The 22176-nt window shown below is 42.6% G+C and overlaps 5 protein-coding genes across 5 annotated transcripts; 4 read left to right on the forward strand and 1 right to left on the reverse strand.

The window, feature by feature from the left end:
• Positions 1-188: 188 nt before the first annotated feature.
• LOZ57_001499 (uncharacterized protein) lies at positions 189-1106 on the forward strand (the record flags this gene model as incomplete). Its single annotated transcript, XM_049250587.1, has 1 exon — positions 189-1106. The coding sequence occupies one exon, from the start codon at positions 189-191 to the stop codon at positions 1104-1106; it is 918 nt and encodes a 305-aa protein (XP_049110171.1).
• A 610-nt stretch (positions 1107-1716) lies between these two features.
• atl1 (Alkyltransferase-like protein 1) lies at positions 1717-2362 on the forward strand (the record flags this gene model as incomplete). The annotated part of the gene is made up of 3 exons (XM_049250588.1): positions 1717-1831; positions 1916-2057; positions 2185-2362. 3 exons carry the CDS (start codon positions 1717-1719, stop codon positions 2360-2362), a joined length of 435 nt encoding a protein of 144 aa, XP_049110172.1.
• Positions 2363-14716: 12354 nt separating this feature from the next.
• LOZ57_001501 (uncharacterized protein) lies at positions 14717-15198 on the reverse strand (the record flags this gene model as incomplete). The annotated part of the gene is made up of 2 exons (XM_049250589.1): positions 14717-15132; positions 15180-15198. 2 exons carry the CDS (start codon positions 15196-15198, stop codon positions 14717-14719), a joined length of 435 nt encoding a protein of 144 aa, XP_049110173.1.
• Positions 15199-15260: 62 nt separating this feature from the next.
• Positions 15261-15698, forward strand: LOZ57_001502 (uncharacterized protein; the record flags this gene model as incomplete). The annotated part of the gene is made up of 2 exons (XM_049250590.1): positions 15261-15600; positions 15667-15698. 2 exons carry the CDS (start codon positions 15261-15263, stop codon positions 15696-15698), a joined length of 372 nt encoding a protein of 123 aa, XP_049110174.1.
• A 3894-nt stretch (positions 15699-19592) lies between these two features.
• LOZ57_001503 (uncharacterized protein) lies at positions 19593-21017 on the forward strand (the record flags this gene model as incomplete). The annotated part of the gene is made up of 2 exons (XM_049250591.1): positions 19593-19724; positions 19965-21017. 2 exons carry the CDS (start codon positions 19593-19595, stop codon positions 21015-21017), a joined length of 1185 nt encoding a protein of 394 aa, XP_049110175.1.
• Between the last annotated feature and the right edge of the window lie 1159 nt (positions 21018-22176).

Below are 22176 nucleotides of genomic sequence, written 5' to 3' on the forward strand. Positions count from 1 at the left end.
CTTACAAGCTCTTTGGGGCTTGCTCACTTTGTCCTCGTCAGGAACCCTTTTGTGCAAGGGAGTTTTCATCTTTCCTTCTTACGCACTACTGCGTCCGTCCCCGTCCTTCTGGCTCCGCGTAGTTAACTCTTTACCGCACCTCTGGGCCATTACATTCCATCGAGCCGCTCCTCTCCTTTGTCTTTGCCATGTCTAGTCGCGCCAATCGGGCCGCTCGGCTCCCCCGCTTCCTAATGAGTAACGTTGTGTGCAACCGCGAAGGCCCTGACTGGATGGACGGCATCGCTACCCTGGACTTTGACTGCTTCCCGCTGTTTAGACATGTTATACCTGAGCCGCTTCTCGCCTCGACTAACCTTCCCCCCTTCTACCGGCTGCTCTCTGACGAACAGGTGTCTGCCCTCGTGTCCTGGGCATCTAAAGGCAATATGTCGAAAGAGCTGCTCGGGGTATACTGGCCGGGAGACTTCAATGGCGATGGGAAAGTCAAAAAGAATCGCCGCCCATGGAAACAGGGAGAAAACAAGTCCATGGCCACCAGGCCGTTATTCTGGACGCATCAAAGTTGCGGACGGCCCATGGAAGACATGACTCTATTGTCGCCGGATGCATCTACATCAAGTAGCAAACGAAAGCGCAGTGAAGAGAATGAGACGGTGCACATCAAGCCATCCAAACTCGTCCTCCTCCGCGACGAAAAGGACAGCGAGAAGATCGTCGAGCTGCAGTACGAAGTCGACCAGCTTCAAGCCGCCCTTAAATGCTCCCAGGCCAAGCAGCAAGGGCTCCTGTCGCAAATGGACCAGGTCGAGACCGCCATGTCCGTGCGCTCCGAGCTCGTCACCAACGCCATAGTCAACTACCACCTGTCTCTGGCCAACCTGCAGATCCTCTCGCCCGCCATCGCGTCGCTGGTGGACGAAACCGTCTCCCCCGACGACATCGCCGTGGCCGCCGGCGGCCATGCCACTCTCGACCACCGCGTGCGAGTTGTTAAGGAAGTGGCAAGCCGGCTTAAGATCCCCATCAGTGTGCTCCCAGACGATACGGAGGATGAGGAAGACGAAGTAGTACCTTTGAAACGCCCAGCAAAGGGAAAGAAATAGGCGGATACTTATGGGAAGGAAATTTGGGTGGTTAGGACAGTGCACGATGTGTTGTTATGGGCGGTGGCTAATCCAATATACAAAGTCTTGATACCTGTTTATTCTATGCACGGTTTTCCCTGGTCCATGTTTCCCTTGGTGTCCTTACATTCACGGCGTTGTTTTCGGTCTTAACCAGGGCTTGCAGTTACGGACGTACCTGTCTGGGCTTATCCTTCCGTTCATTTTGTCCTTGTCTTCATCTTGATTGGCAGTATTCTCTAGGTTGGCTATGCGCGCTTGTCCTGCACATTTTGTATCGCCCCTGTTCCGTCCCTCCAGCTCCATATCAGAACGCCATTGTTTCAAAGGGCGGTGAGGTTCAGATCTAGGGACTGATACGGGAAGCGTATGGGCTACATCTTAGGGTTGTGTATCTAGTTGGATCACTCACTGGAGTATGGAATTTTTAGAGCAGTCTTTTCTCTTAATAGCCCATTATCTTCTGACAAACATTTTCCTAACAAGATAAAACGGGCCGCTTTCAGAACCCTCCGGATAAACATAAAACCGGTATCTCATCAACCTCGCCCTGCAGTTTGGCTTCCCCCAGTGCTGAGGGACCGCAACCATGCCTCGCACGGATGAGGCGGAGTGGTGGTTCAACGCCGTCTACGCCGCGGTCCAGGAGATCCCGCCTGGCAAGGTTACGTCCTACGGACATATTGCGCGTTTACTCGGGGAGCGTATGTGCAGAATTTTCGCCGTGAAACCACGTACCCTCTCACTCTGTCTCTCCGAGCCTGACTAATGCTTGTTGTGGGATGAAGCACAACGGTCCCGCCAGGTCGGAATGTGCTTGAAGTATCTGCCACCGGAGAGCGACGATGAGCAGCAGCAACAGCAGCTGTATCACAACGGCAACGTGCCGTGGCAGAGGGTGATCAATTCGAAGGGCATGATCTCGCCGCGGTGAGTGCGCGCTCGGGCTGTGGGATTTCATTTTCGTTTTGCACCAGCAAAAAATACTCCCCTTCAGCATTTTTCCTCTCTCTCTCGTGGATGGGCATTCTAACTCGTACTTACGCGCTATCGTCAGAGGCCCGGGATCGGCCGCGCGACAGGCGGCGGCGCTCGAGGCGGAAGGTATCGCAGTGGAGCGCAACAGCATGGGCGAATATCGCGTCGATTTCGCGGACTATGGGTGGTTTCCTAGGCATTTACCGGGACACGACAGTAGTGACGATGAAGGTGAGGAAGAAGCTGTAGCTGTGTGATATTCAGGGCTCTTCGCCGGTAGTATAGCCGCTCCTGATAAACGTCTACGCCATTCGCTTTGCCCTTTTTGTTAAATATCGGCTTCGCAGAAGATCGGGCTAGTTATTTCATACGGCTTGGTGAAAGCTCGGCCGCCAAGCAGCATAAAAATGTCGACGCTGTAGTATAGCGTGGTTATCTGTATGGTCCTACGTTGAAAGTCTGCAGGGTATTTGTGAGCAAGGTTCCAGATCTGGAACGTGTTTATTCGATGTATTCGTCAACGATTTTTCCGCTCTATGCTCGCAGCCTGAATCGCTATGTATATGTGCCACATGTGTGCTCTAACTCGAAAAACGAATCTAGAGTATAGGCAGCAGTACTATTCTTGATCTGATAATCCTATTCTACACCCCGTTTGTGTCACCTGACTCATCTGCCGGTCGAATTCCAACCAATGTACCTGTTGTCTCTTATAGGTATATGAGCAATGCCATAGTCAAGCTGCTTGCCCTACACAGCTTCTCACAATGATCGGCCTACTCTCCAGTGACTTAGCGGTTGAAACGCTTGTGGGACACTACAATATATTTCAGGTTTCGGACGCTCAAGTCCACCGGTACATTGATTGTTTACTGTCGAGTCCGCGGGCGAATGAGGACATCTATGACTGAGACGCTGCGTTTTAAAGCTGAAAAGCATGCCCGCCGCATCGATCCTTATGATGCGATGTCTCTGCAGATCTACCGGAACAGGTACGAGAGAAAGATGCCTGAAGTTCGGCCTGTGCGGTGCGTTGTTCGCGGGGAGGACGACGCGCTGGAGGAGCTGGCTCGGCGGGGCGGGCGGGGGTGAAGCGGTTCGATCGTTGATTGATCGCAGGCGGCTTGGCAGGGTCACGGGTAGCGGACTGTTAGTCAGCTAGCTAATTAACTAGTTAGTTAGCTAACTAGCTGACTAAGTAGCAACCTTAGCAGTTATGTTGAGCAGGAGTCAGGTGACTTGTCAGGTGACCAGGTCTCCAAAGGAGGAACTGGAGAACCATAGGTTCACCACCTCCTCTTCTCAACCATGGTACCAATTTCATTATCTTTGACTATCAGGCTGATGGAGATTTGCTAGGGGTTTTTCATATATTTTTCCTGTAGTCTTGATTATAGCATGTTTGTCTATAAGTATTCTTGTCTCATTCATTAGAAGCAGATCTAGATGCAATATTATAGACACTCAGTTACATGATCATCACATGCTTCTGTGTTGTCTGATAGTTATGAGCCCAGACTCTTTCAAGAATTTGATTATTATCTAAAGATACATTCAAGATACTTTATTTCACTCTTGTTATTCATATAAATAGAGATTACTATTAAGTATCTTGAGATCATACATTGAATTCTCTATTTAAGCTTAAATTTTAATTGTGAAGTTCACAGAGATCTAACACATCTATATATTTATCAATCTAAGTCTACAGAAAATCATAATCTAGAATCAACATCTCACTTCAATAATTAATTAAAAATGAACAAATTGTCTAGAAGAGTTGTTATGCTGAATAGCTCTGATGATTGAAAAGAATGAATCAAAGACATTAAGCATTTAGCAAATCTTCATCAATTGTGACCATACATCAATTCAACAAAAGAAATGCATTCCAAACTTTGAGAATTCATTATAGAGAATTTTCTTTCTTCTGAGAAAATCAAAGAAATCACAACTTTTGTGAATACAAAACATGCAAGAAATATGCAAAGAGATTGATACAGAACTTAAAAGAAGAGAATTTTAGCAATGCAAGAGCTATAGAAGACAATAAAAGACTATATAGATCTGTCTCTGAGAATTCTTACAATAAGTAAATTGAGTGATGTAGAAGCTACTGCAAAAGAACATCTGAAGACTCTATATACTAAAAATGTGATGAATGCTTCTCAATTGAAAGCTAGACTAGTAGAGAGATTCAAAATTCTAGAAGATGAGTCAAAGAATTAAGTAATTGAAGCATATTTACTGAACTACAAAGAAGCATTAAATTGAACTACTGTGTATGATATGTGTAAATATATTCATGAATCTTTTGTCTTCAAACAATTTCTGAGAGCAATCTTTCAGAATTACAGAAAGTTCTTCTATATATATCTGTCAAAGCTTCTAACTGAAGAGAATTTGAATTGAAAGCATGAGCTGAATGTTTATAGACATATTTAAATATTTCAGCAGACATTAAAGAAGAATTCTGAGCCAGATCAACAGAATAAGCTGTCAGCATACTCCATCAAAAAGATAGTTTAAAATAAGTCATTGAGAGAGAATACTGAAAGTATGAACTCTGCATGTCTTTGCAGAGAGCAACATGATTGGGCATACTGTCCATATTTTAATCCACTTGTTCAACCAACAGACTGGAAACTGGATCCAAAAATTGATAATAAGGTCAAGAAAGCATTGAAGAATCCAGTGAATGAAAGAAAATTAAAGAAAAAGATTGCAAATTGAAAGAAATCAAAGAATTTAAATGCTAATGAAGAAATTGATGCTTTAAGTAATGCAACAGAAGATGATGCTAACAAAGCTGTTGTCAAAACATCTTCTAATCCAACTATCTTTGCTTTCATAACAGTTTTTAACTTCACTAACATGAGCAATAAATATGAACTCTATTCATTATGGAACAGCTTCATATTGGATGAGGGTGCAGATGCACATATTTGCAATGATTTTACAAGATTTCAAAACTATCAGAACACTGATTCTTCAGATATTGTGCTTGTTGAAAATACTCATTGTAAAATTCACAGATACAGTGATGTTGAAGTTTATATTCAAACACTGACAGATGCTGGCAAGATATTACTAAAGAATGTTCTCTATGTTTCTGGCTTTCATACAAATCTAGTAGTGTATGGGTTGCTGTGTGCAAAGAATTGTTATTTGGACAACAAGTCTCTTACAGTTTACTATGCCAGCACAAGAGATATCTTGTTCAATTTGACTGTTAAAGAAAGAAAAATGGTCATTGAATACAGATCTATTAACATTGCAACAGACAGTATAACAAAGAGTGTTTTTACTGTCTCATTGAGCAGAGATTTGATTAAAAAATCATTGACAGCATTGATCTTCAGTTTTCTAGAAACAATGAATATTTAGCATTTAAGACTTGATTATCTAGAAAGAAAGTCTCTAACTCATCTTCTGAAGATGTCTATCAACATGAAATTTGCAAAGATCTCTTGGGGTTCTCTAACAGTGAAGTGCAGATCTTGTGCTCTTTCAAAAGCAAAGCAAATTATATGCAGAACATCATCAGAAAGATCTACACATCTGTTCATGAAGATGTCTGTTGATCTCATACAGTTTGCTTCAGATTATAATGAAGATAGGTGAGTGGTTCACTTATATTGTGATTATATCCATCTGCACTACTGTAAGATGGCAGCCTATAAGATAGATGCTAAAGAACAATGTATCAAGTCTACAGTGTAAGAAAGATAACTAAGTTGCACTTATAGTATCAAAGTAGTATTGCTATATGCACAGTAAGAGAAGAACTCATTGCTGACCTTCTGTGAGAGAAGATCAGCATGATTTTAAGTACTAGTGAGATTAGAGCTACACTAACTAATAAGATACTAGCTTTTAGAGCAGATCTAGTCTACAGTGAGCATGACAATTGTCTCTCTTTCTTGTAGACATTGTTCTTGAGATTCTAAAATGTAGCATAGTGATATAATTAAGCATCAGATTGTGCTATTGATATTCTAATTTTGAAATATTAAAGTGTATGGTTAATAATTTGCAATAGCATTGAGTGTTGATGTGGATGAAGCTCACAGTGTTACAGCATTGAGATGCAGTGTTGATGTTTTGTTACATCAGTGTCAATCAGATGTCAGCATTTTGTTGCATCAGTGCTGATTGAATAATTAGTGATGCTGCATCATCAGCATTAGTGTGAGCATTAGTATGATTGATGATTGTGTAGTCATCAGTGTTAGTGTGACACTAATACTTAGTGAATATCAATAACATCAGCATGTGAGCTTTTTCTTCTTCTTTCTTCACTTAAGCATTGTCACATCATTATATCATTATGTCTCACTGCTTCTCTTGCTGCACTGTCTTGCTGCTCATCATTCTTCATGTTGTGTGAGTACTGAATTGATCTGTTTGTGTCATTTTGATACTCTTGTTGATGCTAAGTGATATGACAGAGATTTTACTTTTATGTGTTGTGAGTTATTGATTCACAACATTATTGCACAGTAGCATTTGCTACTGTTATTTTAATTTCACTAATGACTCTTGACTTGTCTATGCTATTTACTGTTAGCATTAATCTTTTGTGATATATTCACTTTTACTTTTGTTTATGTTCTTCACAGCATTTTTGGTGTCTTGATTTTTGAATTTATGTGAATATTTACTAATTAATTTTGATGTAGTCACACTCTGTACTTCTGCTGCCTTCCTCTGCTTATCAATTCTGACAACTTATGTGTTATTATGCCTGAATGCTGCTGTTATGAAGTGTGTCAGAGAGTGCACTGTCTATGTATCTTAGTAAGAACTCTATATCTTTTGTGTGTGTGAAGATTTTTGATGGTCACTCATTGATGTGTTTTCAGCACTAAGTTGCCTCAACACTCTAGAATTTATTAAGTTTCATGCACTTCTGACATCTAGATTGTTCTGTTTCTTACTGATACAGACTTTAGATTGTTGATTTAAAGAGTGGGCTTCAGTGAATTTCTGATTTATGAAATCTGATCTATTATGCTGATAGATTGAGCATAATCATCTTCACTGAGCATTTAAATCTCTGATGCAAGATGCAACATCTGACTGCTTCTGCTGCAAGACACTGCAGTGAGTGTGTGTGTATGACTATTTTGATTGATATTGAAAGATGTTGGGTCTGTGAAGCTGCTGTCACAGTTAATATCAGATGTGAGACTGTCATCTGTAAATGAGTTCTGTCAGCAGCAAAAGTCTGTGTGTCTGCACTATCTCTATCTGCAGTCATCTCTGATGCCTCTCTGCATTTGCAGAGGAGTAGAGTCAGAGAAGAGAGAGAAGAGAGAAAGCAGATTAAGTCAGTGCAGACACATTTAAAATGTCATTTTGCTCATTATGCTCACTGTTTTATCTGTTAAGCTGCTCACACTGCTGCTGCCCACTGTGCTGCCCATTATGCTGTCTGTGTCATCATTCATGATGAGCAGAAGATTTCTGACTCTCAGAAAAATTGAGCTTCAGCTTAAAAAAGAGTTGTTTTTTGTGTGCTTCAGTGCTTTTTTCTGTATCTAGTTTCTTAAGTCCACATAGTGACCATTTTTGAATGTTTAATTAATGAAGAAGTCTTTCATTACACTTCTTTTTCTTTTCTTCATTGAATAATAAGAACAAAAGTCTTTGGAAGGTTCATTTTTCATATTTCTTATGCAACATGAAGTACTTTCTTGTGTTTTTTGCAGCAATTATGCTGTTTTTCTTCTTCATCAGCACTTTTTTGGACATTCTTCTTTGAGTGTTTCTTGTTGTTCAAAGAAGTCTAGTGCTTCTGTATTCTGAATATGTTCTTCTGATTTTCAGATGTCATTTTCTGGTCTCCATTCTTTCCAACAGACTAGATATTCAATTTTGTTTTTGTGTATCTGTTTGTTCAGAATATCTTCTACTTGATATTCTTCATGACCATTCATCAGTTTTGAACCTGGTGGTGATAATTTATTTTCCCTTTTATTGTATTTCTCTAGCATGGAAATATGAAATATTGGGTGAATACTTCTAAATGAGGGTGGTAATTGGAGCTTATAGAATTGTTTCCCCCATTTTTCAATGATTTCAAATGATTCTATATACTTGTGGTCCAGTTTTCAGGCTGAATGAAGCATGCTTAAGTTTTTTGCATTGAGAAGTACCCATTCTTCTATGTTGAATACTTATGATATGTGCTTTGAATCATAATACTTTTTCTGTGCTTCATGGGCAACATAAAGTGTTTTTTCAAGACATTTGCACATCTTTTGCAATGACTCTGCCCTTTCTGTGGCTTTTGAAGCCATGTGTTCCAATGATTTGTCCACATTTATACATAATTCTGATCTATATCTCATTAATGCAACTGCTGATATTTCTCTCATTGAGCTATGTTTTGATTGCTTGTATGTGTGTTGAGCCATAGATAGTCATTGCACCCAATCATCTTGATGATAATTAATAAATTCTCATAAGTAATGTTTCAGAGTTTGATTTTGTCTTTCTGTTTGACCATCTGTTTGAGAATGGTAAGCAGTGCTTAATCTTTGTTTTGCATTAAAGTAGAAGCATAGAATTGATCAATAGTTGCTTGTACATAGAAATTCTCTATCAGAAATCAAATTCTTGGATGTATCATAGATAGTAAAGATGCACTTATAGCATAGTTCTGCTAAGCCTTCTGTGTTGATGTCTTTTCTACATGGTAGATATAGGGTGAATTTTGTATAGATGTCCACCACTACTAGAATGGCATTAAAGATATTGTCTCTTCAATTGAAGAAAGATAATTCTGTGATGAAGTTCATTAAGATTGACTTCATGAATTGTGAAAACATTGAAATAGTTTCTAATTCTTCATGTGTTTTATGTCTTCTGGGTTTGATTCTCTGGCAGATATCATATGTCTTGACATAATCTGCTACATTCTTGATAAGTTCATGTCAATAGTACTTATCTTGAATGGCTTCAATGATACATTTCATTTCAAAGTGACTCTTCTGTGGGTCATCATGATTTGAGCATATAATCTCATTAATTAATGCTGATTGACTAGATACATATATTCTATTATTTGCTCATAGCACATTATCTTTGAAAATTGTTTATGTTACATCTTCAGTCATGAAGACATCTTTCTTCTCCATCTCTCTTCTTTAAGTGAACATAAATGTGTTCAGCTCTTGGAGCTGCAGCAATAGAGAGATTAAGAATTCAGACATTTTAGTTTAGACTGTCTCAGACTTCATGACAGCATTAATTATAAGTCTTGACACAAGAATTGATTCTCTAATGTCTTCTGATGATGTTATTGTCTGTATTGAGTGCAACACAAGGAAAGAATTTGCACCAACATCTGTGTTTTTATTTATTTCTTACACTTTTAGTGTTTGATCATGCACTCTGACACAGTTTACTATAGAAGTCAACTGCTTGTTGTTCTCTAGATTTCATTCTAGTTGAATGCCATGTCTGATCTTCTGTTGCAGAGTAGATAGAAGAGTCTCATCATGGTAGACATCTTTATAATCTAATTGATGACTTGATGCATCTGCTGAGTTTAATTTATTCAGATGATGCAGTAATATGAAGTCATATGCACTAAGCACTTCTGCCTATCTTGTCTGATGTCTGTTTAAGCTCTTGATTGTCATAAAGAACTGTAGATTGACATGATCAGACAAGACATGTACTGATTTCTGACTTTTCTTCAGATAGTGTCTTCAGTGTTTAAATGCAGCTACTATAGCTAAAAGTTCTTTATCATGAATATCATAGTGAGTTTCCATGTCAATTAGTTTTCTACTTCAGAAGACAACTGAATGCCATAGTTCATCTTCTTGAAGTTGTGTAAGAATAGCTGCTACTGCATAATCAGACACATCTAGTTCTAACTGAATGCATCATCAGTTGTCAAAGTGTACTAGACAAGATGCTGAGATAAAGCTTCTTTTTAGTTCTTCAAATGTGTGTTGAATGTCTTTTGTTCAGTTAAAGTTGCACTGTTTCTTCTTTGTATCCCCTTTGGTGAGCTCAAAGAGTGCATTTGCTTTGCATGAATAGACATGAATAAAGTGGCAATAGAAATTCATAAATTCAAGAAAGAATTGAACTTTCTTAATGCTTTTGAAAGTTGATCAGTCTAGAATGTTCAACACTCTATTCATTTCCATTAAAATACTCTTGAGTTCTATGACAAATCCCAAGAAGAAGACTTTTTCCATCACAAACTTACATTTAAATTGTTTGACAAACAGTACTGCATGCTTCAAGTGCTCTAATATCATACATGTGTGTGTCTTATGTTCTTCCATACTATTTGAATATATAAGAATGTCATCCAGATAGACTACACAGCACACATCTAGTAAATCCATAAGAGCTTCATTTATGTAAGCTTGAAAAGTGACAGATGCATTGATAAGACCAAAAGACATTACTCTATATTTATAATGATCATAACAGATGTGAAATGCAGTCTTTCATCTATCAGTTTTACATATTGAGATACAATGGTAAGCATCTCTGAGATTAAGTTTTGTGTAGATCTTAGCATCAGACAATCTGTCTAACATTTCACTAACTAATGATAATGGATATCTATTCTTTAGTGTAATGCAATTAAGATCTCTATAGTCTACACAGAGTCTGAGATCTTCATTCTTCTTTAATGCAAAGAGTATAGATGTCTCAGCTGAACTCTTTGAGAGTTGAATTCATTTCTTCTTCAGTGCATCAGTTATGTATTTTCAGAATACTGCAAGCTCTGTTTCTGACAGATTATAGATTGGCATGAATGGTGATTTCTTTTCTTCCTTCAGATCTATGACATGTTCAGTATTTGGTGATCTGGACAGATTGGCAGCATTTTCTTCAGAGAAGATGTGTGCATATGGTGTAATGTAGTCAGACAATGTCAACATGAAATCTGCAACATTTGCACCATTAATTACAATGCCAGCATTATCTCTGAAGAAACTTTGTGCAAGTGACATAACATAGTTGAGAGATTTCAATGCAGTGTCTGCAATATTTGTGCTGTAGAGTGTGCTGATATCTCAATCATTGTCTGTGATAGGAAGTTCATTAATCAAGATTATATAAGTTTGAGTCTCTATGATAACTTCTGTCATAGCTTCTTCAGCTGAGATAATCTCTGATTCTTGAAGATCTTCAGAGATGTTTTGTCAGTATGTTCAGTTGTTCTTCTGTCAGTTAATCAGTGAATTGATTTCTTTGAGTCAAGAGTAGTCTAAGATCATATTGTAATCAGTTAGATCAACACTTTCAAACTCTTGACTCACTGACTGCATAATCTCATTACTGTCAGTTGCACTGACAGTGAGATGATGAGTTCCATAGATGTGTATCTTGTGTTCATCAATTGCTTTGGCTAGCTTGAAGAATTTTCTGTCATTAATCAGTTCTTTTGATTTGGCTCAGTATTGATCAATGAAGTTTGCTTCTGCTTCTGAGTCTACTAAGATCAGAACTGTTTCTTTCTCTGTTGCTGATTGAATCTGTACTGTAATTAGAAAAGACATGAGGCTTTACCACTTCTTACATAAATCTAGAATCATCACAATGTTAATGAACTCTTTTATTCATTTTTTGACATGATGTCTGTCAATTTCTGTTTCTTCAGAATCAAGCAATCTTCAGTTGTGTGCTCTTTTTGCTTGTGGAAAGTACAATATGGTACTGATTTGTTATCAAACTTGCACTTTCCACTGCTTTTGTCTGTCAAGAAATTATCATACTCTGAGTTTTGATCTATTTTATTGTTTCATGACTTGCTCTTTTTCTTCTCTTTGTAGTAGGTTTTCTTACTATCTTTCTGATGGAAGAAGAATGAAGAAAATGTTTTGGGCTTTGATTTCTTGTACTTTTCTGAAATGTTTCTCTCTGCAGTGGCAAGTCTTTGTATCAGTGTGTCATAGTTAAGTGCATCAAAGTTATCTGCATACTTATCATATTCAGCACATACTTCACTGAGCATCTTTGAATAGAGATGTGACTTTCTCTGATGTTCATTATATTTGTGTTTCAGTCTGCATTCTAGAGTCTCTAATTGCATGACAAAGTCATGCACTTTTTGATTTTCCTTCTGCATCAGTGTCAGATATTCACATTCTGCATTTCTAAGAGTACATTCTGGGTCCACAATTTGATGTTTCAATTATGCTTTTAAGTCTTTCCATGAGGTTCTTTTCTCAGAGTTCTTAAAGTTATGTGATCATTTGATCAATGGCTTTGGTTCAAAGTGTTGAATGGCTTTCAACATCTTGTGTTTATCATTGTTCTTGAAGTATTTCTATTGATAGAGATGAAAGACTTCAGAGGCAGTGATAAACTCTTCTAAATTCTTGAGAGTTCAGGCAATGAATCTTTTTTTCACTTTTCAGATTGAAGCATGCACAGAATCTATGTCTTTTGCACTTTCATTGCAGAAAGAGTTCTTTCATTGTGCTTTCAGCACTGTCACTTGTGCATTTATTGTGTCTTTGATGTTCTCTGTGATTAATTCTGAAGAAATCAGTTGCATTCTGAGTGTCAGATTGAAGAAAGATGTAGAGAATATTGTTTCTTGATTTCATTCAACTCTTTTCTTCAGTGAAGAATTGTTGAAGATTTTATTATTCTTAATGAGATTTTTCAATCTTTGAATCTCTTGTTTTTTCTTGATGAGATTGAGCTTTATCTTAAGCTTCATGATGATTTGATCTGCATCATGAAGAAGATTCTGAACTGTAATATTCTTCTTCTGATTTAAAATGACAGCTTCTGATGTCTGTTTTCTTAAAGTTGCTTTCTCTGAGATGTCAATATTCATTGACTTACTAAAAGTGTCAATTAAGTGTTCAACTTGCACTACTGACACTTCTTGATTATTTATTAAAGAAGTTTCAGCTATAGTTTCTGATACTATAGTCTGACTCATCTGTTCTCTCTGAGAGACAGTGATAGAGACTTCAATCTGTGAATTGTTGTCAGAATTCACATCTGTTTGTCTCTTTCTATTTTCACTTCTGATTTCAGTCATAGTATCTAATTGTATCTAACAGTGTGGAATTGTGTTTGTTGTTGCATAAAATGCATTGATATTGGGAAGATAGAATAGAAAGAAGTTTTCTAACAAAGTAGCTTAATGAACTGTTTCATGTTTTTAGTGATGAGAACTGTAAGATGACAGTCTATAAAATAGATGCTAAAGAACAATGTATCAAGTCTACAGTGTAAGAAAGATAACTAAGTTGCACTTATAGTATTAAAGTAGTATTGCTATATGTGCAGTAAGAGAAGAACTCATTGCTGATCTTCTGTGAGAGAAGATCAGTGTGGCTTTAAGTACTAGTGAGATTAGAGCTATGCTAACTAATAAGATACTAGCTCTTAGAGCAGATCTAGTCTACAGTGGGCATGACAATTCATCACCACTGATTATGGCAAGCAGTTACTAATAAGAAATTGAATATTAACTGAATTGAAAGTGATAATATGTCTGCAGATGACTTAACAAAGATCTTGTCTAGATAGAAATTTAAAAAATTCATTAAGTAATTGAGGCTCATGAATATTGATTATTTAATAGAAAGAGATTTGCTGTCTACATCACTGCCAAAGATACAGAAGCATGTTGATCATCTTCTCTTCTCAATCATGATATCAATTTTATTATCTTTAACTATCAGACTGGCAGAGGTTTGCTAGGGGTTTTTCATATATTTTTCCCATAGTCTTGGTTATAGCATGTTCATCTATAAGTATCCTTGTCTTGTTCATTAGGAGCAGACCTAGACACAATATTATAGACGCTCAGTCACATGATCATCACGTGCTCCTGTGTCGTCCGATAAGTTAACTACTCCGGGGTTAAGTGGCTAATACTCCGTACCTGAGTCAACCGCCCCCCGCCCGCTCAGTGCATCGCGGTCCGGATCTGCCATGCCTGCCGCTCCTCCGCCGCAGCGATCGCGGGGCGGGTGCGCGCAGTGCCGGCAGAGCCATCGCAAGTGCGACGAGCAGCGGCCGGCGTGTTCGCGGTGTGTGCGCGCCGGCCGCGCCTGTGACTACGCGCTGCGCCTGTCGTGGGGCGGCCGCCCGTTCGGCCGCTCGCGCTTTGGCGACTGCCTGCGCCGCGACCCAGCCCTGGTGCGGCTGCCGCTGGGTCTGTCGCCCTCTGCATCTCTGCATCTCTGCATCTCTGCATCTCTACATCCTACTGACCTGACCGAGCGATAGGGAGCCCGCCGGCTTTCGTGTACAGCTCCGCCGGCCCGCCGCCTGTTCCGCAGGCACCGCCCGCCCCGTTCGGCGGCCTGCCCGCGCCGCATCGCTTTCTGTTGCACCATTTTATATCCTGCACCACGCTCGCGCTCTCATGCCACCCGGCCATCCAGCGCGCCTACTGTGCCGTGCTGGTGCCCCTGGCCGCCCGCACGCCGCACCTGCTCGTCGCCCTCCTCAGCCTGGCCGCCACCCACCGCGCCAGCCTCGGCCTGTCCCAGAGCATCGCCCAGCTCGACGCTCTGAAGGCTGCCAGTCTGCGTTGCCTCCAGACCGCCCTGGCCCATCCTGCTTCCCACCAGGCCGATGCCGTGATCGCCTCGATCCTAACCCTCTGCACCGCTGACATTGTCTCCGACGGCCGTAGCCCCGGCTCGTGGCGATCGCATCTGCACGGCGCCGCCGCCGTCATCTCGCATCGCCTGCACACCGCCCGAGGGGCCGGACATCCTCTGGCGGAATCGACATTGCTGCTGTGGCGTTGGTATCTGTCCATCGAAACTATCACCTTGCTCAGCGGCAACGTCACAATCTCCCCAGGCTCGCGGATCGCCCTGCAATTGCGCCGTCTTATCGGGCACGATGCCATCGATGATCTGGCGGGATTCTCCACGGCGCTGATCCCCATTTTCGGCGATATCAATCTTCTTGCCGTGGAGTCCGGCTTGGAGAACAGTCGGCAGCCCGTCGCCCATACGGACGACACCCCCGGTCTTCCGAATGGCCTGATTCGGGAACGTTGCTTGAGAATGATAGAAAACATCACCTCGATGCTAGGTTCCCACGAACCGCGTTTTCGGCCTAACATTGATGCGTCGTTGTCCAGCCGTCACCGAGTAGACTTTGCCGCGGTGGACGAAACCTACCACCATGTGGCCCTCCTTCACCTATACAGGGCGGATTCTAAACTTGCCATTGTCTCACCATCTTGTGCAGGCCTCTGTGCACCAAATCATCCTTCGTGTCTCTGCTATCCACTTTGCCAAGGGGCCATGTCCCGGTGTTGCCGTTCTCCAACCCTTATTCGCCGCCGGATGCGAAGCATGCAATCACGTAGACCGGGAGAATGTCCGTGCGTTGCTCTCACGACTCGAGTCACAGTATGGAATGGGGAATGTGAAAAAGGCCAAAGAATTTTTGGAAGACCTATGGGCCATGAGAGACGACAGTGAAGATGTTGAAGGGAGGGTGAGGTGGGATACAGTCATGGGTAAGCAGCTGCACAGTTCGATCTGAATTCGGTTATCAAGGTACATGTAACTAACGAAATGTCTAGTGGAGAAAGGACTTGACATTCTCCCATATTGAATTATTACAGTTCAAAACCCTCGTTCTCGAAACATGAGCTTCATATTTATTATCGACGGCTATTTCCATATTAACCTCTCTCAATATCCGTAGTAGAGGTTTATATGCGTCGTATACTGCTTTGGTATCGTACCATTTAAATAGATTCTTACCACATGATTTCCATGGTTAGAACCAGACACCAGTCACTTGTATGTTGGTTTCCAGCTGACGGTCTCGCATAGATTGGCGGCAACTACTACCAATTCCGGCGGTACCAGAAAGAATGACATCATCCTTCTTCCTCTTTCTTAAAAAAACTCGATCCAATCCAACACCTACCGTGCGGCATGCCCCGAAGCAGAAACTTTAAATGTGTTAAGAAATCAGTTGCTGTAGATAGCAGCATTATTGTAGTTCTGAGCCCACTTGGATGGGCTCTTAACCGAGACGGTGGCTTTAACACCAGCAGTGAAAAAGTAGTACGTCTGTTATCCACGGCTTCCCATCTCGATCGCGAATGCCATGGCTGCAGTGGCGAGATATGTCGGAATAAAAATACCCAGCGTCGTTTTCCGCGTGGCTTTGCTATTCCGGCCGGGATTTGGTTGGAAACTGTGTTTTTAATAATTTGCGCCTAGAACAAACAACCGTTTCTTCGTACGCCTTCTCTACTGAAGGCTTTGCCGACATCGCCACTACATCTCCATAGACATAAGTAAAGGAATGCAGCATTGAAGCTGGCTCTAGCATCCAATGAACTGGTGATTGGAATTACATACATTCTTTTCATCTTACGACCAAACCACTAGCTTTTTATTTAGAGATGCAATAGGGTTGTATTATTATCATTCCGGGTCTGCAAACGTATTCAGGGCTTTTTGGATAGCTAACGGGTTGGGTGACACAGCAGTGCTTGATGGACTGGCTTGTTATCCATCCGCTACCATCACACATGCCGCATTCGAACGCAAGTCGCAGAAGCGTACGACATGAGCCTAGGCAATGCAAGAGCATGCTAAGCCCGCTAGCCACTTGGCCAAAAGGAAGGCCATCTGCTGGGCTTCGTGGCCCAAGGCCACCACTACTGCACATGTTGCTCACCGGCTGACAATCGGAACACCAAGGACGGGATCTTCCATTATTGCCATCGATTGCTGGGGAGTTATGAGTGCTTTTGTCTGGTTCAATCACGGCAACGTATGAAGTATTTTGGGGAATTTTGGGCAATTCTGAACACATGTACGCCGTAGTTCTTCTCGAGACATGCTGGATTTCATGTCATAAGAAATTGACTGTTAAGCGTTGGTTCTTTTACAGTTCAAAATTCGGCATTCCGTTTAGATACTGATTAGTAAAGACTTGGGCGTTCATTTTTTGCAGCTACTGCTTGACATATTAGGGGCTTCTTTAAAATAGAGTTTTTTTTAAAAAAAAACCTCCTGCTTTTTCATAGCTAAGATCTGAACCATTAGAGCCTAGTTTGTAAGGTGAATATTGATGTTTTTGAAGCTATATATGTTATGAGGAGGACCCATAATAGGGGTAGTGAATATGAAGCTCTATACGGAGTACCTACGTAAGTACAAATACTGTAGCAAAGATAGCTGCGTCCTGGCTTTCTTGTTCTGCATCCACACCTGAATTTAGTCTGTCGCTTGACCATAGTAATGTGAACAACTCACCAGTAAAAGACGCCGTCCGCAAAGAAAACCTCGGCATTTACAAAATCTACCATCAGCTTTTGACGGCAGGCCCCACGAAAAGGGCTGAAACCAAGTTTTTCAGGCTTGCTGAGGTAGCATGCTATGCAGGGCCGCCGCAGATCTAAAGATGGAAAAGTTAACCAGTATGATGGTGTGAGCAATAATAAACAATAATGCATTCATCATCTACCAGTCCACTTAGTTACCCCACTTTCCAAGGGTGATGAGGTTGCTGTGAGTAGTGCATAACTCCGCAGCCTTCTTGGCTAGCCATCACAGGCCATGGAGGCTTCGAACTTTGCTATATGAATAAGGTTGAAAGCATGGCTATTTTTGCACACGGGCCAGTGGTCGTGGCATTGGAAAAAATATCTCTGTGGATATCAAATATTTTGTTGATAGCGGTAATCTAAATGGTTATTAGGTGATTTCGGAGGTCCCTCAAAGCGACATATCTATTCCTCATATAGGCTACCCGCTATCCGTTCCACCTCATCAAGGGCGTTGACTGTGGATTGATTCTCGATTTGAAGAACAGTAGAAAACACTTGGGCGTGGGGAGATTGAATTCTTGCTGCAATAACAACAGGAGTCGGCTAGGCTGGGTGTATTGCTATCAGCTGAAATATATGGATATAACACTTTTAGATGCTGTATTACGGAGTACTAGCAACTTGTTCTCGCCAGTGAAGGCGTCGACGCATAACCTGCATGAATTTGAGTAGGTGCAGCGACAGTTATCAAACCTTCCGCGGCAACAAATATGGGAAGCTTGCGGCTCTCTAGTATTGATATATATTTAGCTACACCCGTTTTTGCATAGCAAGACGAGGGGAAGACATCGTTATCTGTCGGATGGTACCAGTAGAAGCAGTGGGGGCTTTGCAGGCCGATCCTGTTTCTGCCAAAGACTCATCAGTGGAGAAAGTAGTCGAGAAAGATATCACTCCAGAATATCTCAACGACTAATGTTATTATGAGCAAGAAGATATTCTTGAAGCGAGAAGAAATCCCCGGAGAGAATCATTTGATGATGCCTTTATCTTGTTTTAGTCGAGCATGTACTCCGTACTCGGTACCGTATAACAAATAGCAGATAGGGTTCACCTCTAAGGGCTGTATGAAGATAGATCTTCACTACTGGAGATACCCGAGAATTACACCCGGGGGAATTATATCGTTCATAAAGCGGAGCTGCTGACGCTGGGGTAGAGGGGGGATACCCTCACATGCCGGCCTAAGGAGCCGCGTTGCTACCCTATAGACGGCAGTGAGGAGCTCAGTGGGCCGGCAACGCGTTAGATGGCTCCATCAGCCTCAATCGAGCGGATATTTGGTCGCTGCGTGGCCGAGTCAAGCACATCGGTTGGATAAGAGCATCGGTACGGAGTATAGAATTGTATTGTATCAGGGCACAGGATGCACTGTGAACAATGGGCTGATGATAGCAAAAAATTCGATCACCTCGCAAGGCACTTTCTTGGCTTGGGTCTGGGTACGCAAGGGGGGCGCATTTTGACTAATAATAATGATAAAGATCAACGCGTGTGCAATATCCATTCTCGAACGTCGGAGTGCGGGGTATGGAGGAGGCGATCTCAATCAAACGGGGCCTCCACGCCAAGACCAGGGGCCGGCAGGCTCGGATGATAGTTCTTCCGGGCCCAGGATCACCAACCACTACCACCACCACCACCACCACCACCAACCATCACCACTACCAATACACACCCGCCCCCCCCCCTACAACGACGACGAGCCGCCAGGAGGATGTCTAGGCTGTGCTTTCTAGAACAAAATTACCAATGCTCTGCGCTGCTGTGTTCTTGTCCTCTGGTCTTCGCATGATAGGCACTCATGCCGGTGATCCTGGGCATCGGGCAACATGGGCGGCGGTGGAGCGCTCGGCGAGACTAGTTTACTAGTCAAATAGTTAACTAGCTTGGTGACCACTCTACAACCAGTCTTGTTCCCCCGTGGGTGGCAACCTAGGGAATCTCGGAGACTGCGCCTGTCCGCTATGGAGGCGTAAACTCCTTAGGACTACGGCCTAGTAGTGATAACTCTAGCAGAGACATGATGAGCGATTCTGATCTCGGTATTCCATCACCATGTCCCTGACACAAACCACAAAATGAAAAATTCTGAAAACCGTTCAGCAAAAAAGATTGCTCCGTTCGCCGTCTCTGATGACTAGCTCCGCGACAACATGGCCATGGCCGAGGTGGAGGTTTACGCGCGGCTACAGAAAATAAACATAGCCACTATGCCCCTACCTCTGAGGAAGGATGTGATTCAGTTCCGTCTAGCCATTACTGAGGCCCGCAACGATTCATCTGATGTATGGGGGCCATTTCTTTGGATCTGCCCCGTGGCATGGCCCTTCACTGTGACGGAGGTTCAGCAACAAGATGTAGAATCCTAAAGTCCCACAGTTGGTTCCTTCGAAGCAGCTCTCTTCTTTCATGCATACGAGTTCAAGAATAGCATAGGCAGCGGTCGAAGGCCTATATATTGCGGGTGCCTGCCTCCCAATGCAATCTCTTTTGTTCTCCAGTCCTATCATTAACTTCCGACTCAGTTCCCCTGGAGACCATCTCATTCGTGCGCAATTATGATCCTCGGAAAGCAATTTTTCTTTATCACAGCAGCTCTGGCCGCGTGGGCCAGCGCCGCTCCTCCTCTAAACCCTCCTACTTCCATTGTATCCAGTCTTCCATCGGGTGCTGTCTTATCTTCCAATGACACAGTTATCGATGACCCTGATCCCGAAAAGCTTCCACCCCTGGAAGGTCCCGGAGTGACCCTCGACCCGTCGGACTGCCATGCCGACGACCAGAACAACATAGCTAGATCAGTGCCCAAAGCCTCTAAGGGCTGGCAGGTTGTTGAGACGCAGGAAGTTAAACTTGCACGGGCAAGAATCCAACGACTGCAGAGGAGTCTGAAACTCAACCCAAAGAGTCCACCGGAGCATTCTTTGAAAAAGCAGTGGATAACCACCTGCGCACCTTATTGGACCTACTGCACTATTAATTCAGGATTCTTTAAAAAGCATCTTATGGTTCAGACCTCAAATGTGAATGTGTTCTTTGTGCGCAACATTGATGCACAAATCTCTTCTCCACCTCAAGCCGTCACCAATCTCAAATCAACCAAGGCAATTGCAGTAATGCGATCAAGGACAGTGGGCTGGAAAGTTGGTGTCAAGGCCACGGTTTCTGGCACTGGCAAAGGCGTTACAGGGACCCTGGAAGCCTCAGCTGAATATTCCAACACTAATACTGCTGGAAGAACTGTCACTACAACCAATGAGCGCAGTATTACGTGTCCCAAGGGAAAGAGATGCTCTTTCCAAACTTGGAGCTTCCATGTCAGAATTAAGGGGAAATGCCGCCAGCAACAATGGGTTCACTGTTCTGGAGAAACAAATATGTGTGCACCGTTCCAACAACGCTGGTGGTTCCCACATACAAACTGGAATGCCTGCGCGGCTTTCAAACGACGGTACGAGAGAGGCTGCTTGAGTGCACAATCAAAGCGGCTGGTGGACTGTGAGTTTGAGGTGCCGATTCTCAACAGTGCGGGAAATCAACTCGTTGAGCAACACACTATTCTGGAGAAACGAATCTAATAAAGAGCTTCTCTCGACGATGGTGTGGCCCTCGACAGCTTTTAAGCCCACGAGAGAATTTTTCGTTCATTAATTGCAATGCTCATGTGGGGGATGTAGCCTGGAGACAGTTTTTAGTTGTTAGACAGATTGTTAACAGAATGTTGTACCCTAATTGGCAGTATTAGCTAGCGGACGTGGAATATACCAAGTTCATTGAAAATTTGCGAGATTTTCCGCGCACAACACAGGGCCCATTATGAATACTGACCTTAATATAGCTTGCGCTCTCCTGCTCTAATGCCATTGTTATGAGTGAGATTCGAAAGACAGAACCGGGCTTGTCAATGGGCATCCTTCGTATTCAATAGGAGTTGACGATCAAGAGCGCTGAGGATCATCCGGATTCAGTATATGGAGTATGCTGTGCGGAGTTTACAGGCTGCTGGTTCTCCACACTGACCCTAAGTCCTTGATGACAAAACTGGGTGGCTAATAATGCAGTACAGAGTACTCTGTACTCGAGTTCGTACTCGTCCTCCCGTGCCCATTCTGCTTGCAGAATTGTGGCTGGAGCAGTTATTAGCAGCTCCTCGCAAAAACTCGAAGCGGGTGGGCGAGCTCTGCTCATGTATGGTATGTACATATTTCTTTCGTACATCCATACCTACATCCATTTCATAAGACTATTTTTCATTTTGACATTTGTTCAGACACGTTGTCACGCATCAGATGCAGAGGTAGACAAGCCAGCGTCAATTAGGTCGCACAAAGCTGATCCTCAAGGCACGGATGCAGAAAAACCCATATTGATACAATACTATGTAACCTCCGGCAGCACGAGTGGTCCTGCAATTTGTGGCATATGATAATTGAGGAGTGGATGTGCGCAGATTACGACTGGCGTCAATTTGCTAGTAGTGAGATGAGCAGCCGACTTTGTACCACATGAGTAACTAGACAGCCGAAGATGTTCTGATACAACATACTCCATGGAGGGAAGCATACGAAGCGCCGCTGCATCAGTGGGGTTGAGCTAATTGACTATCCAGGGTTACTCCCAGGTTCAGCCTCCCCGCCAGTCCAGGAAAAAACGCGGCCACCCCGCATGTAACCTGCAAATGCCTGGTCGTCGGCTCCGGCACCGGTTCGCGCCCGCGCCAGCTCTTCCCTGTCCAAA

Source organism: Ophidiomyces ophidiicola (genome assembly GCF_022830035.1).
Source record: "Ophidiomyces ophidiicola strain CBS 122913 chromosome Unknown scaffold_4, whole genome shotgun sequence".
NCBI classification, from domain to species: domain Eukaryota; kingdom Fungi; phylum Ascomycota; class Eurotiomycetes; order Onygenales; family Onygenaceae; genus Ophidiomyces; species Ophidiomyces ophidiicola.